General features: G+C 36.9%; 1 protein-coding gene across 1 annotated transcript in view; it reads left to right on the top strand.

The window, feature by feature from the left end:
• LOC101848101 (acyl-CoA 6-desaturase) overlaps positions 1 to 15360 on the top strand; it is a 19061-nt gene extending 3701 nt beyond the window's left edge. Inside the window, exons 2-10 of the mRNA XM_005093125.3 lie at positions 1259 to 1348; positions 3718 to 3915; positions 4587 to 4688; positions 6020 to 6206; positions 7691 to 7767; positions 8164 to 8261; positions 9604 to 9783; positions 11523 to 11648; positions 12164 to 15360. Coding sequence (XP_005093182.1) covers positions 1259 to 1348; positions 3718 to 3915; positions 4587 to 4688; positions 6020 to 6206; positions 7691 to 7767; positions 8164 to 8261; positions 9604 to 9783; positions 11523 to 11648; positions 12164 to 12212 — 1107 coding nt within the window. The 3' untranslated portion in view covers positions 12213 to 15360. The remainder of the gene's footprint in view (positions 1 to 1258; positions 1349 to 3717; positions 3916 to 4586; positions 4689 to 6019; positions 6207 to 7690; positions 7768 to 8163; positions 8262 to 9603; positions 9784 to 11522; positions 11649 to 12163) is intronic.
• Positions 15361 to 16552: the final 1192 nt, after the last annotated feature.

Below are 16552 nucleotides of genomic sequence, written 5' to 3'. Positions count from 1 at the left end.
TGTGGCCTAAATAAACTAAACCCCCCTCCCTTACCTTATTTAGGCCATATGTGGCCCAAATAAGCACTCCCTATTGGTAAAATCTTTAAGTTACAGCCTGTTCATTGCCTTGCTTTTGATGAACAATATATTATGTGTCAGAGGTAAAATTAGTGAGAAAAGGACGATAGCCTATGCCTGTATTAGCAATGTTTGATCCAAGCTCGAGGTCGAGTGTCTTTAGAAACTGCAATTTTACATTTTTTGTGCCTTTCAGCTACATTTTTCTATGAAATCCATAGATCTACAGAAGTGTGTAATGAAATGGATTTTTTAAAAAATTATAAAATGTTGCACCAAAAATTTACAAATAAAATAAAAATGTTCCAACGGGTGGAAAAGTGTCGGGTTTCTTTGATTTCATTTGACGAAGAGTATCTGATTCCACTTCGCTGGGACACATATGTAATATTCATCATGAGACAATATTATGTGGAATTCTTTATAAATTTATTGCATGCAAATTAAACTATATGTGATTAGCAGTGGTTTATTGGTCTGCTGTGTTTCTTTTTAATGTAGCTTAGCACTAGTTTAGAAATTTACTTGTCAAGGTAATTGTCAAAAGGAAAAGAGGACAAGAAGAGGAATATGTCTTCATTAATCCTTTAATGCTATGAAGGTTTTTCTGTTTGACTGCTGTGTTTCTTTGAGTCTTTAAATTTATCTGCAGGGTTGTGTAGATAAAATGACTGCTCCCTTAACCCTTTCGTTGCCAGGGGTTTTGTGTTCATACTGTCAGCGCTGATTTTCAGCTTCTAAGCTCGTTAGTCGGGACAGCAGCCTGATGTTTCAGTGTTAATGGATGCGCTGTCTAGATCTAGCGCACTCGTGACATATTTCCGACACAGGGTCTTCGATTATGTTACTTTTCTTATGAATCCTCCCATCTTACTCATAATTTCGAATAATCTGCAAATCCAAGTAAAAAAGTGAATATATGCCTTTTTAAAGTCATTTCGATGTTTATGTTTTACAAGAATACACAGTCGCTCGCAAGCCTACATCCGTATGTTTATCGATCTCTTGCATAGCCCGGCTTGTCAGATAAATATATATGTTCTGCCTTGGTGATGGTTATTTCTAATCAATGTCATACCAACTCAGTTGATTTATCAGTCATAAACACTTGATATTATACACTAAATAAAGTTGTTTTCTCACCAACTGCATTAATATGGTGAACTAACACATTTTCAATTTTCATTTTTCTGCACAGGATGCTTGGGTGGCTTTTCACAATGATAAGGAAAAAGTCAGCAAATATCTCCAGAGCATCTATGTTGGAGATGTTGTAGATGAGCCAGTGGTATGTCATTTGTTTTTGTATAAAGACTGTTCAAAGTGAATCTATCTTATTACAAAAGAGACTTTTAACTTCCATGTCACCAATATGATGACCACTGTTCGTAACTTTTTTCAGGAGCGAAGGAGGCGAGATACTGTTACGAGGAATAGTGTGTGTTCATTACGCCTTGTGAAGAGCAAGGACCATAATAACAAGCGCTGTTTGTCATATTGTATTCAACATGCTGTTTCTGTTAGATATGGTACGTAGTGAATTTGATTTTTCTTTGGGAAGATGTCTTTTGCTGTTAGAGACAGTTTGTCACATTTACAACCGGATCTAATTATATATACAAATTATCACTAGAGTGATCACCACCTTTCAAACGGTAACCGAAGCTGTGCACTGAGAAGCACAAATTGGCCCTGAGTTATGAAAGGGTTTAAATTATTCAGTTTATGTTGATACTCAGAGGTAATTAAATGTCGTGGATATGAATAAAAACATTAATTTTCTCTGCAAAAAAAGGAACTGTCATGTTTATTTAAATAAATCTGTCTACTTTTCATATAACTGGCTTTAGATCTATATAATAATAATAATAATTGCATTTATATAGCGCATATCCATGCTCAAGAGCATGCTCTATGCGCTTTACAACTATTATTACCCCAGCAGACCCTCTGAGAACACTCGGAAATATTCTTAGCTTCTGCGAGAGCATTCAGTGCAAGCTGCGGATTTCACACGCTCAAACACTATCAAAATGACAAGATCTTTCACTGTCTATAGCCGGGTACCCTTTTCCACCTGGGTGAAGTGAGGAAATTTTGTGCAAAATGCCTTTCCCAAGGACACAACGTTGTGCCCCTGATGGAATTCGAACCCACGACCTTACGGTTGCGAATCCGGCAGCCTAACCACTAGGCCACCTTCGCCACATATATAAATATATAAATTATATAAATCAATAATTGGTTTGAATTTATCATTAGCATCCAAGACTTTAAAAGTTTTTAGTTTCCCTTCACTTATTTTCTTACCAAGTGAATCTTCTGTTTGTGCGCATTCAGTACTTGATTTGTAAAAACTTGTTTATATTTATCTTGTCCAACTAATATGGCAATAGTAGTAAAAGTTGATCCATTTTGTACTGAATATTGTTTTAGTGTTCTGGCTCATTAAAAAAAAAATAATTGGGCTTTGGAAAGAGTAGCATATCTAATTTTCAGTTTCTTTGTATTTCTTTGTGTGGGTGTGATGAACAATGACAAGCCGTTAAATGCCTTTATTGCTACCAAATTGAGTACAAACTTTCAATCAAATGCCCTCTTTGAGAACCTGGCAGGAATTTTTTTGACGTCATTATCATGATTAAAATTTATTGTTAGTTAAATTATGAATTATTTGCCTTTTTGTCTGTATAATTGTTTGTCTAAAATACATTATCTTACATATATCGGGACCTGTGAAATGCAGTCGTTTGTGATCTAACGACCACCTGTACAAAGGGTCACTTCCCGCTTCCTCTCTAACTTTTTTTTTCTCTATTATAACGACACTGTCTGAGACGTTCACCCAAGTCTGCAAATTTTCTCCAAGTCTCGACAATGGATGGCTGTCTCGGGCAATTTTGACAGATCGTTTGCCCGCCTTGCTCTATCAGTTTGGAACTCTCTTCCAGAACCCTTGAGACATGCAAAATCTGAGTCTAAATTTAAAAAATCGTTAAAGACTCATTTAATGACATCATTTTTATGTCAGTAGATTCATGTTCAGTACAATGTTATGTAAATGACTATGTATCCATTTATGTATTTTGCGAATTGCATTGTGTATATTATTTTATTATGTATGTGTATGTGCTCATTTTGTAACGATGTGTAAGAGTGCGCGTGTGATAAGCAAGTAGATGTGTGTGTGTTTGTGTGCATGTGTGCGTGCATGTGTGTGTGTGTGTGTGCTTGGCATGCATTTGTGTGTGCACACATGTGCATGTAATGTGTGCGCGAGTGTGTGTGTGTGTGTGTGTGTGTGTGTGTGTGTGTGTGTGTGTGTGTGTGTATGAGTGCGTGTGTGTGAGTGTGTGTACTGTTTCGTGTGCATGAATATTGTTCGCACATGCTTTTATGTAAAGCGCCTAGAGCTGTGTTTCCATGGGAGTGGGCGCTATAGAAATGATCTTCATTATTATTATTGGTAGTTGGTGCTTATTGGTTTAATTTTTCTTAACTAGAAGATGCAGTCTTATCTATAGCAAGAAAATTATTTTCCTTCTCAGCTGTCACGCATGTCACATCCTCATTGCAAATTGTTATTTAAGTTTTTTGCAAGGGTATCATATATTTTTTTCTTTTTGGTCACAAAAATTTTTTTTTGGGTGTCACTAGAGTGAAATAAAACAAGACTTTCGCAAACTGAGGCAGACAGTTGTGGACAGTGGATGGCTCAAGCCAGAACCTTGGTTCTACATTCTGCACATGGGCCACATTTTTCTCCTGGAAGCCCTGGCTGTGTGGCTTGTCTGGTACTTTGGCAACGGCTGGCTCACAACTATGGCTGTATTACTTGTTCTAGCGACGGAACAGGTGAGTTCTGTTACCATTATCAGTGTTTTTTTAAGGCTATTTTAAGAAATTAAAATATTTTATTTTTGTTTGTTTGGGTTTTGTTCTTGTTGCTTCTGCTTTGATTGAAATTGGTGAGTGAATTAAACATAAGTAAAGAATATTTTGATTTGTTTTTGTTCCTGAATATGAAATTAGATGTACTAGCTTGCATTTTGAAACTTTTATTGATGTATGATGAAGGTACTTTAAAGGAAATCAGATGATATTTTCAGGGTTGCTCTATCTATGTTTGATACATTCATTTCTAAATTTGGAATAATTTCAAAGTTTAAGCTAGTATCTGCATTTTGTTTTAGGATCATTTTGAATTCTCTCCCCCACCCCCTCCCCCAACTGAGCAGATTGCATGGTAAATCCTGCGTATCAGTCCAATGTGTTTTGGAATCATACTGTGACAAACTAAAAAAAAAAGATTTTTTCGCCTATCAAGCTTTCTTGAGTCACAAATGGACATAATGATATAGCACGAGAGACAATCACCTTATATAAATCTCTGGGCTTTCAGGCCCACTATATGTAGGCTAATATTTTACGAATGTTTGTTGTGATACTTGGAATTCTTTCTTTTTTTTTCTGATCTAAATGCCTTAAGAAGAGCATATGTTTTTCATTTTGCGTTGCTATATCAGGCTCAAGCCGGCTGGACTCAGCATGATTACGGACATCACAGTGTCTTCCCTGATCTCAAGCGGTCTCACATCTTACATCATTTCGTTGTTGGATTTATCAAGGTAGAGCATGACACTTCCTATCATCCATTTCCACCATTCTCTTTAGTTAACATTTTCAGGCATGGGTTTGTTTGGTTGAGAAATGATGTCTTGTGTCGCTGGCAATGATTTATAAAAAAATGAACAGCTGTTTTGCTAAGACACAGAGATTCAAACCTTTGTATGTATTATTTGTTAGTACTGTAAGTCAATTGCTCTTCACAAATTGCCCATATTTTTTATGCTAGAGTTGAACATTTTCTGTCATCTTATTGAAGATACTGTCTTAATTTTCATACTTTACTCAACATGTACTCTCAAAATTTATCTATGTTCCATCAGTTCAAAGTATGGTTTAAAAAAAAATAAGACTGTTTTTCTGAAAATGTGGGTTATAATTTGCCTCAGATTTTTTTTAAACCTGAGATGCAGTTTGCTTGTTTTTTGTTTTTTTTAAACGTATGTCACCTAGTTATTTCTCTTACCAAGATTGTTAAACTAGACAAGGTCAATGTGTGTGGGCCAGTTTTGAGACTCACTTTCTGCAACTTTTTATTCATTCAGCCCTTGTATGCAGAGACCCTCTTTGCCAGATTTTAACATTGTTTTGTGCTTGGTGGGAGTAAAACTAAATTTTGGCTTCTGATGCTGACTCTGACTAAATTTCCTCACTAGAAATGGAACCAAAATTACAGCTTTATGTTAGTGATCAACTTATTTCATAGCCAATCCTATCGTTGAGGAAATCCTGTCTGGTAAACAAGGGGACGGCTGAGCCGATTTTGGCCAGATTGAATACTAGTGGTGCAATTTTTACTGGTTAGTTTTGGCTTGATTGAACTCTAGAGCTGCATTTTTCATTTTGCTAGGTTGAACAGGAAAGGGTTAATAACAGTTATTAAAAGTATGGTCCTGTAATTTCATGCACATATTTACAGTAAGAATGAAATATTGAAGTTTTTACTTTTATAAGATCATATGCTGAAATGAAAACCTTAGAAACAACATTTAGTCACTCTTAAGGACAGGCGGGCTAAACCTAGATTTTGGGAGTTTCCAGAAATCTTGATATACACCAAAAGTTGACAGTGCCCTACCTATAGGAGAAGTTTGGTTTCATTGGTGCGTATATTTGTTTGGTTATAGAGAAAACTCTCCTTAAAACTGAAGAAATTGAACATGGGGCAAAAACTTTACCTTCCATTTTCTCAAAACAGCATTTTTTGGGATAGCCCTCTTGTGCTTAAAAGTGACCGTTTATTTGTGGATATAATGATCATGTTATTATTGGAGTTATTGTGGTTTTATCTATAAGCACAGATACAGTCATCCTCTGCGTTATATTCTTTCAGGGAGCCTCATCTCATTGGTGGAATTTCCGCCACTTCCAGCATCATGCAAAGCCCAACATGGTCAGAAAGGATCCTGATATCGACATTGCTTACCTTTTCCTGCTCGGAAACAAACTTCCTGTTGAGTTTGGCAAGAAGAAAAGGGGCATCATGCCGTACAACTGGCAGCACGACTATTTCTTCTTCTGTGAGTCTCCATAGTTACGTCTGCTGTATTCCTCTTTGACTGCTGTCTTGTTTGTTTGTTTTAGTAAGGTTTTACAACACTTGCAACTGTGTAAGGTCATGTGAGCGCTGAGGGGTGGATGTTAACAGAGAAGTCCAAATGGGAAATCACGCTTACTCTACTCATCTCTCTAGCCTCAACAGCACAAAGTCTGATTGGGCTATCGAGGCACCCCGGAAATATCAGTTCACAAGAGAGTGACAAACATACTAAAGAAATAGAGGAAAATGAAGATAGTAAAGATGAGGAAAGAAAAAGCAGCAGTTGCCCCTATGCTGTTTCGGCACAGTATGAGCATGACATTAATAAATCAGCCCATTTACAATTCTACTGTGCATAAGAACATGTTAATATCCCCTCTTTGGGAATGACCTAAAGACAACTTCAGTCAATAGCACTGCCCTGGGAGGGGGGGGGGGGGGCTGCTGTCTTTCTCTCAGTGGTGTTGTAAGTCTCCATAGTAATGTCTACTTTATTTTTCTTTCCCTGCTGTCTTTCTTTCAGTAGTGTATTAAGTCTCAATAATAACGTCTAATTTATTCTTCTTTTTTTGCTGTCTTTTTTTCAGTGGTATATTGAGTCTCCATGGTATGGTCTAATTTCTTCTTCTTTTTCTTTTGTCTTTCTTTCACTGGTGTACTGAGTCTCCATAGTTACGTCTACTTTATTCTTTTTCTGCTCTCTTTCTTTCAATGGTGTATTGAATCTCCTTAGTAAATTCTACTTTATTCTTCTTTTTCTGCTGTCTTTCTTTCTATGGTGTACTGAGTCTCCTTAGTAATGTTTATTTTATTCTTCGTTTTCTACTGCCTTTCTTTTATTGTTGTATTGCGTCTGTTATATATTTGGCAACTTGGAAATACATGTGTCACTTTTCCCATAAAACTACGACAGCTACAGAGTTGGAAGTTGGCAAGTACCTGCAAAAAGATAGATAGGTCCCATGACAGAGTCCCATTAAAAAAAAATTCATATCCTGAATTTTAAAAAATATATTTGACAAAAAGTTCTCGTCCTTCTTTGGCCTTTGTGATTATTCCCCAGAGAAATGAAACAAATCTGCGTAGCTGTCCTTCACAGCGGAAGTGCCGGAAATGATATTTCGCGAGGTGCATTTTGCTTTGAGAGTATAGATCTAGACCTTTTAATTTTTTGCATCTCTCAAGATTTATTGTTCCATTCCAGGAGAGTGTAAATATAGTAGGCCAATGACTTTCAGTTGATGTTAATGCACCGATCATTCCTTTCATCAAAAGGGGCCCAGCTAGTTACTAATATTAAAAAGTAACAGCCAGTCGTCAAGTGGTTGTAAGCAGATGAGTGTTATTGGCTGAATGACCACGCTTGACTTAAACAAACACATAAATGGTTACATGTAGCTGATTTTGTTTCCTTATGTTGATAAAAGACTGTCCTGTACCAAATCTACTTATGTTCCTCTCCAGTGGGACCCCCTCTGCTGCTGCCAATCTACTTCCACCTGGAGGTTCTTTACTTCTGTGTCAAGCGGAGAGACTGGGTGGTAAGTGACGTGGGAAAACTCTCGTGTTTTATTGATTCGTAATATTATTGCTATTTTCATGTTATTTGTTAAAAAAAACCAACACAAAATAAGTTCAAAACAACAGTTTAACAGAAAACTCCTCAAAGTGGAAAATGTAATGGGTTGTTTTTGTTTTTTTTAAGAGATGAAATAATGGGAACTAATTGCCTGTTATAGATATTATTATATACCTATATTAACATTTTAAGTCCACCCAATATTGCAGTAATAGTATTTACTGTAGAAATATGTTCATGCATTTCTTTGAAAGTAACTGAAATAACTTCAGCTTTTGCCTGCAAAGATGATGTGCTATGAATGTCAATTGCATCATTATAATCCCTTGACCTTTCATTGCTCTCTTTTTTCTTACAGGACATTGCTATGACCACGGCATTTTTTGCAAGATTTTTTACTCTGTTTGGCCCTTTTTATGGAGGTTGGGGAACTTTTGCCCTGTACATGGGTATGAGGTGAGGAACTTTAGTGGTAGAGTGTGAATATGATTAGATTAAAAAAAAAACAACCCATAAAGCATGGTTGCTCAGGAAATTCAGAAATTTTGCTTGTGAGTATGAACATCGTTATTGCCACTTTGGGAAAAATTTCAGACATGGTTGCCATCGTCAAAGATTTGTTATGGACAGATCTTTTTAATAAAAGTAACACTGTCATTAACACTTTGCCTCCACGGCGACAGTGTGATATAGCATGTACTGCATCTGTATCCTGGTCCGTGGGGATAAGTGTTGTGTGCTCTGCGCGCTACGTGGATGAATAGTGTGAATGGTAGCTCGGGTGATTGGAGACAAGTTCAGTCGTGGGGGACTAGAAAGTGCCAGCGACTATGATTGGTCCATTGTCCCTCAAACAGGATAATGAGTCGCCCTCTGTAGTATGCAGCTTCCTTGGTGGCATAAGGATGCCATCTTTTCTTTATACTTGCCATGCCTTGTGCATAGCTCTCTTTCATGTAGAACCCTTGGTGGTTAGCGAGGGCTCTGGTGTGGTCTGCTCGTTCTTTCCTATCAAACATCTACTGTACTTATCCGTCCTTCTTTTTTGTCTATGTTACTCTCTAGTAACACCCTATAATCTTCGGCAAAACTATGACCTACTTATGTTACAAGGGCCCTAAGACTCTTTGCTAAAACAAAAAAACATGTAGAACATATCAGGGATGGACGTTTAATTCAGAGGACCTGCCTCTTAAATAACTTTACAGTGTTCCTAGGGATGAACGCGTGCAATTTCTCTTGTTTATGTGCCCTTTCATGCCAAACTGTTAAGCAAAAATCCAGTCTATCTTAAAATATCTTTCACTATCCATAGCCGGGTACCCATTCCCACTTGGGTGAAGTTAGGAAAATTCAAGTAAAGTGCCTTTCCCAAGGACATAATGTCTGGCCCCTCCTGACAGGATTTGAACTCCCGACCTTATAGTTGAGAGTCTGAATGTAGTATAATGAAGAAAGGAAATATTTTCTTTATCAAGGATATAAATGGTTTAAGCGTTCAAGTGTTGTGATCTTTGAAATTTGATGATGTCACTGTTTTACTCATAATGTTAAGCATTCTTTTGTGGTTATTATTGTTAATTAATGCTTTTTGTTGGATTTTTTAAGCTGATTAAGCTGTGTTGATAATCAATATTATCTGGTTGAAAATGGAAATACATGTATTCTGAAAGATCTCGGCCTGTGCTTGCTTTGAAAATGGAATTAAGTTGGGGTTTTTGTGGCAACTGTTATTTCTGTAATAGTAGTGCCCTTTCAAGCTTATTAAAACGTCATCGAATCTTTTTCCTGTTGTCAGATTCTTTGAGAGCCACTGGTTCACGTGGGTGACTCAGATGAACCACCTGCCCCAAGAAATTGACCGTGACAGCAAAGACCTGGACTGGTTCAGCCTGCAGTTGAGGGGCACCTGCAATGTGGAGCCCAGTCCTTTCAACGACTGGTTCACGGGCCACCTCAACTATCAGATCGAGCACCAGTAAGTTATGTGATAGAGGGCATAATACAGCATAACCTGTATAGGTCGAACACAGAAGACCCGAAATCACGCTTCCGTCGAAATGTGCCTGCTGTCCCGCTTTTTTTTTCCTTCTTTATCTTTGTAAGAAAATTATGCGAAGCTCGAACACAAGCCCGGAATAGTCGAACTAATTACGCTGCCGTAGAGGTCTAAAGTCAATGTCCTTTGGGTGAGGTGCACTTGAGACATAATAATAATAACAAATTTTTAAACAGGAAAAAGGCAAGGTCGGTAAAATACCACCTTTCCCCTCCAAAGATGCAGCTAGCTGTGCTATTTTTAGCATGCTGTTCGACATGCGTGTCTAGGTTTGTGTGGAGCGGGTGAGAGGAAGGGGTATGCATCTCACGGTCTATTGTTTTGCCCTTAAAGTAGCAATCTTTATTGCTTCCCTTGATTCTCTGACATAGCTGATGCCGTAACACTGTTCACATATCCCTGGAACTACGGAGCCCTCAAACTACTGAGGCCGGTCCCGACGAATTCGAGCTATCCGTGTTATACTGTACCATGGTCAACAAAAGTACTATGTCTACGAATAGCAGTGTATCTATGAATTTGTTAGTGAAGGACTGATGTTCTATTACTGGTAGAAGAAGACATTTTGTCAAGAGTCTCCATCTTTAAAGTTTTGATGGGGCTTAAAGCTTTTAAAATTATTACAATTCAAAGATATGCTGACCATTTTGCAACAGCCAGATGGGTGATATTAAAAAATCTGTTTCTAATCAGTTTGAAGATAAAAATATCTTTGTATGTCTTAACTGAATCTAAAAGTATCTTCTTCCTGATTCTGCTGGTCTTCCAGGTTTCTATGTTACGACACTGTGGAATCAGGCGCTCGTCTATTTTTGGGCATGTGGAGTTAATTGGTATCATCCGAAAGCTGATTTATGTGCCTTGCTTCTAATGAAATAAATATCCATTTCTTTTGAATAGAACTTGAGATATTTGCGATTGAAGGAAGTGACGTCGCCTGGTTTAAATGGTGAAATTTGTCAGAAAATTGCGGCCAAAGTTTGGCAACTCCAATAGCTAAAGAGTCTTTGAAAATTGAAAATTTCCGTTATAGAGGTTTTTCAATAAATTTCATGTGGAAATGTGTTTTTACGGGTACGACAGGAAGGAGGATGTATGGCCACATGAATAAACCACTGGTCAAGGATCCGGTCAATGAGTTGAGGAGGGGAGATCAATCCATGGTCTTCCAACTTGGAACACAACATGTACCCCTCAACCAACATCTCAACCGAATTGGAGTAAAGCAGTCTGCTGCCTGCCCACTATGTGACTACCCCTCAGAGACAGTGGAACATCATCTGTTCTTCTGTAGAAAACTAACTGATTTAAGGGGATGTTTTCTTCCCAAGCTACCCCACACATCTAATTGCCTCTACTCCTCAAGAAAACAATTAGAACAAACATGCAACTATTACCGAATGGCAACATGCAGAAGAGTTAACGCTCAGATGCTACTGGATCGCTAACAACAACAACAACAACAAATGTGTTTTTATATTGACATAAAAGAGGTTAAGCCAAAAAATAAAAATTTGATAAAAATTTCCAAACTGGCGGAAAAATGTCTGTTTCTCCAATTTCGTTATTTTGACAAGCGCGTAATTTCACCACGCTGCTTCACAATGCATTTTCTCTTAGCAGAAAATGAATGTTAAGTCAAATGATTTCTTCCTCAGTTTGTTCCCCACAATGCCGCGGATGAACTATTACAAGGTGGCGCCACTTGTGCAGTCTCTGTGTAAGAAACATGGGATCCCATATGAATCCAAGCCTTTGTTGACTGCATTTGCTGATATTGTGAGGTGAGTACTGGATACAAAATTTACTACCACATTATTGAATAGAGTATTGCAGAAGTGTAAGCTTCCATAATGAACGTTTTTCTTTCTATATTTCGATAATGTGGTTGTCACTTTGGCCCAGATGACTATGAACTTAATGCTTTTCCTCATCAAGCTGGAAACAAAATTTCTTTTTTTTTAATACATAAAAGCCGTTGTTGTTTAGCTCCACCTTTCTGAGGACAAATATTGTGATATGATTCCTGGGGGGAAAAAAAGGAGTCATCTCTTTGTAAGTTAATTTCTCTTTTTCCAAGGTATATTTCCTGATATTTCAGCTTTGCTTATACAATTTCTGTAGTCTTTACTTTTTCATAATTAATTTCTGTATTACTTCTACCCTGATCTGCTTTCCTTGTTGGTAAATTTTTAAAGTACAATATCTACAGTACTATATCACACAAAAACTTGGTTGCCTTTGTCACTGAATAACCAGTCACTTATAGCATCTTTGTTGACTGTTTTGTTTGTTTCAGAATGCTGAAAAAGTCTGGGCAGCTTTGGTACGATGCTTACCATGAGTGATTTACTGCTGTTTCCACCTGGAGTTTGACAAATGAAGTTTCTAGGCTATTGAAGAGCATGTCTTTGATGAGCTCATCGCCACTTCAAGATGATTAAGTTGTCAAAGCTTTAATTGATTTTTAAAAATTTGAATGCTTTTGCATCTGTGTAAATAAACCTTTGGCAAGTTCAGCAAATGTTGGTGTTGAATTTGAGGACAGGTCTTGAGGTTGTTTTGTTGAGATATATGGTATCTTGAGTGAAGAAGAATTTTTAAAAACTCAGTGCTGTCTTTGATCAGCCATTCATTTATTATCCCCTTGGAATAACCTTCCAAGTTTACTGCTTTTCCTGAACTATCTAGGCACGGTTGTGTAGATCATTTTTAAGAATTTTTTTTGAAATAGAAAGGGCAATAGAATCAGAAATATGTGCAATCTATCAGAAGTGCAACTCTAACAAAATGTTCATTAGTTTTGATGATTTGCCACTTGTAAAGGAGAAAGGGGGTAAGAGGGGCTTTGCTCCCTGGCTGTGAGAAAGATTATGACTTGACAGTATCTGTATTTCTGATAGTCTTGTCGGATAAACTTTTCATTGAGTTTCGGAATGACCGCGTTTAGAAGTGCATCTCCATTCCTTATTATTTTTTTTTCTTCTTTTTATCTGCTTTGTCTTTGATTAAAGTTTTCATTTTATGTTTTGCCATATGATATACATTTGTGATTATGCACATCCTTTTTTAGAATTGCATTGTGTGCCTGCTTTAAAAAAAAAATAATGCTATGCTACTTTGTCTATTGCTTGTCACATGAACTTTTGCAACAACCTGAATGTTAAGTTGAGCAACATCTTAGGTGTAATGGTTAGGCTCTTTGCTATAGTACGCATAAGGGATGAAAACAATCCCTCGTGGATAAGTATGTTTTTCTGCTGAGATGCTGTAGGCTTTTCAACCCCGGCAGACCCTGATAGATTGTCTCAAAGCAGCTTGTCTCCTAAATAATCTGAATTATGTCAGTGGGTCGTCAGTGGAGGTGTAAACGATATGTCTACAATTATTTATAGAGAAAGAAGTCGCTTATCAGTTCACTATCAGTTGTTGAGATGTTGTAGAGTAGTGAGTTCATGACAAGAAGTAATGTAGCTTCATTCTCGTTTGTTTTTTTAGATTCTGGGCTGTTGTTTTTGGGGTTTTAAAATTTAAATAATTTTTTGGGGGGCAGGTTGTCTTGGTTTGAAATAATGAAGCTGTTTTAAAAGTAGCTTTCATACTTTATAAAGGGAGTAAGAAGAAAAGGCTTGACCTTTCTTACATGTTAGCGGACTATCCTATACATTTTTAATAAGTTTTGTTACTTATGTTCAGTTTAACTTTTAAAATATTTTTAAAAATTAGTATTCACTGAAAGATCTTTTGTTCGAACTGTGATATTTCATGCTCATGAGGAAAATCTTTACTTTTAGTAAACTTTTAGCGTGTGCTTTTTGAGTCTGGTGTAGTAGGAAGGAACAATGTGGTTGTGTTGTTCCTTACTGAGCGTTTCAGTTTCACAATGGGGAAAGGTGAGGGAAGGCATCAGGTGTAAAACTTTGTGGGAGCTAAGAATCAAAAGCTTAAAACAGTAGTGATCCAGAAAAATTTTTTTTTGCTCTTTGGATATAAAAAAATGTATAACTTATACTACTTTTTGCTGATATCTACTTATTGAATTAGATTAGCTGTAAGTTAAGAGGGTCATGAACTAGTTATGACTTACATCAAACGTGTCCATTTTGCTCAAGACTGTGCCATGGGTCGGATTATGCCATAGTTCCCACCTGATGTGAATACAATCATTTGTGGATATCTAGTTTAATGACAGCAGTAACTGACCCTTGTCATATTTTTTTGATACAATGTTTTTATTTTAATTTGGAATACTTTTTATGGAAATCAGGATTTCACCTCAGATTGTAAAGTCACAAGAAACATAATGTATTTAATTTCTGCTTTACTGTCATCAATTCAATATGTTACCCCTCATCTTTGCTTCTCGTAGTTATCACCGCAAAGCTATTGTTATTTTTACTGCCTAAACCTCTATCAAAGCGAATTGTTGGAAGCGATTGATTTAGATGTGTACTTGTGTGATAGAACTGCAGTTTTTTTTTTTAGATAAATAGTTCATTTGTGTGAGCATATTCTCTGTTTGAATTCGAAAATATGTATATATTTTGTGCCAATTTTTACTTACTGTGCCTTATTTGTATTTTTTAGAGCAAAGTTCATGTAAGATGCTTTTTGTTGTCATGTTTATTTATGGGTCCAAAAAATGAGTGGTTATAGTTATAACACAGAAAAGCTGTCAGGATAAAAGACTTTCAGGGTGCCCTAACGGGGCCTTCTAATGTTCGCCCCCAACCATCTAATTTTGTATGGTTTAGTTCTGCATTCTGTTGGCTCCATGTCATGCTTTTAACTCATGAGAAACCTGAATGATATTTTTCAGATCCTGGTATTAATTAGGCTTGGTGATAATTTATGACAAGTGAAAGTTTATTCTCACTTGTCACTGAAAGCAAACAAATGCCCAAATAGGACTGTAAAGCAGCATTATGTGAATCTTGAAATTAGGCAAATCTCTCCCTAAACTTTCAAAGAATTGCAATAGTATACTTTTGAGTTTTAGTCATGGTTCTCAAGTACAATTAAAATATTAGTATTAGTGAAATACAGTCAGGCACGGATAACACAAACACGGAAACTCAAAATAACGGATAGCTTGTACATCATTTGCCATTCTCTGTTCTATATATCTCTTTATTTTTGTTATCGGTTAACCAGCATTATGGTTGCATCCAACACATTCGTCAGTCCTCGATGTGCGTGAGTTGTCCATGCTCGACTGTATATGAGACTGGCGGTCCTCTTTCCTCCATTTCTTATAATTGAAAATGCATTTGATTTGTTTACAATTAACAATTTTGCGTCGTATTATTTATTAAGGTTCTTACAGCTGACAAAATATCCTGCTTCTACTCCTTGCTTTTCAATTTTACACTTGTCCTTGTCCATTCCGACTGTGATATGTTGGTAAAAGTCTTATAATGGTACTTATACTTTGAGTCACTTTGACAGACACCTCATTACTTCTACAACTGAATCATCCCGGTTACTTTTAATAAAGGAAAAATACTTTGCTGACTTTACCGTTTCGTTACTTAATGAAGGGCTGAGAGCAAAATCACAAAGTATTTTATTTTTTTAAAAACAACCTTAACAGATGTACTACAACGTATTCAACGCTCAATCTAGGAGTATTCAGGGTATGCTTTACCTCATGTAACTGTATTTATTTGTTTGTTTGTTTGTTTTTTTGGTCTTAAAGGCTTGTTTGACCGGGCAGAAGTACACGCACTGTACTATGCTTGGTAATTATACCAATGATTGCTCTTTGTTGTTCATTACATTTCATTTATGCTCCTGGCTGATATCGTTTTTGATTTCTGCCAAATTCATTTTTATTCAAACTGAAAGATACTGGTATGGAGATTGAAAATGTTCTGCGTGCAGTATGGACATAGTGTGGTGATGGCCTTACTTTTTGTTATTGCCGTAGTTGTTATGTGTGGTATTATTCCTAGATCTTTTCCTGTTCTTCATTTCCTGCCTACCTGTGTCTGTGGTGGAGAGGTTAGGTGCTTTGCCATTCGAGCTAGAAGACCTGAGTTTGATTCCCATGTGGGGAGAATTTTTATCATCTTGGTCTTTCTGCTGAGATGTTGTATCCTTCTCCTCTCAGCCCGGACTGACCCTGATATGCAGGGTTGAAGCCTGCCTCCTAAATGATCTAAATTGTGTCAATAGGCGTTTGTAACGGTTTACATTTAAATAAATACCCCCAAAAACGCTTACTTTAAAAAAAAACTTCTTTGTTAATATGCACTTTTACTCTTTAATTAAATATGATCCACACAGAAATGTGTTTTTTAAATATGGACATTAAAGGTGGTGGGCCAAAAAACAAAAATTTGATGAAAATTGCAAAATCCGCAGGGAAAGAATGTCTGTTCCTTCGATTTCATTATTTTTACGAGCCCCTGATTTCCCCTTGATGCCTCACATCATATGAAAAAACTTACTCAGCTGAAAGGGGCACAAACCATCCATCCTCTGTTACTGCCAATCTGCCTTTGATCTTGTGCTTCTGTCCAGGCATTCTCCGCCCTTTTTTGTTTTGCCATTGTTGTCTGGAACCGTCTCTTCATTGGCGCACAGTTAGCTCATTCGGTATCATGGCTGACCACAGAGCAGTGGCCCGGGTTTGAATCCTCAATGGGGCGTTTTGAACCCTTGGTGTTTTATTGAGATTTTTTAA

The sequence above is a fragment of the Aplysia californica genome, unplaced genomic scaffold (genome assembly GCF_000002075.1).
Source record: "Aplysia californica isolate F4 #8 unplaced genomic scaffold, AplCal3.0 scaffold00058, whole genome shotgun sequence".
NCBI classification, from domain to species: Eukaryota; Metazoa; Mollusca; class Gastropoda; order Aplysiida; family Aplysiidae; genus Aplysia; species Aplysia californica.
The sequence above is the reverse complement of the archived record's forward strand: the minus strand, read 5'-3'. Positions and strand labels throughout refer to the sequence as shown.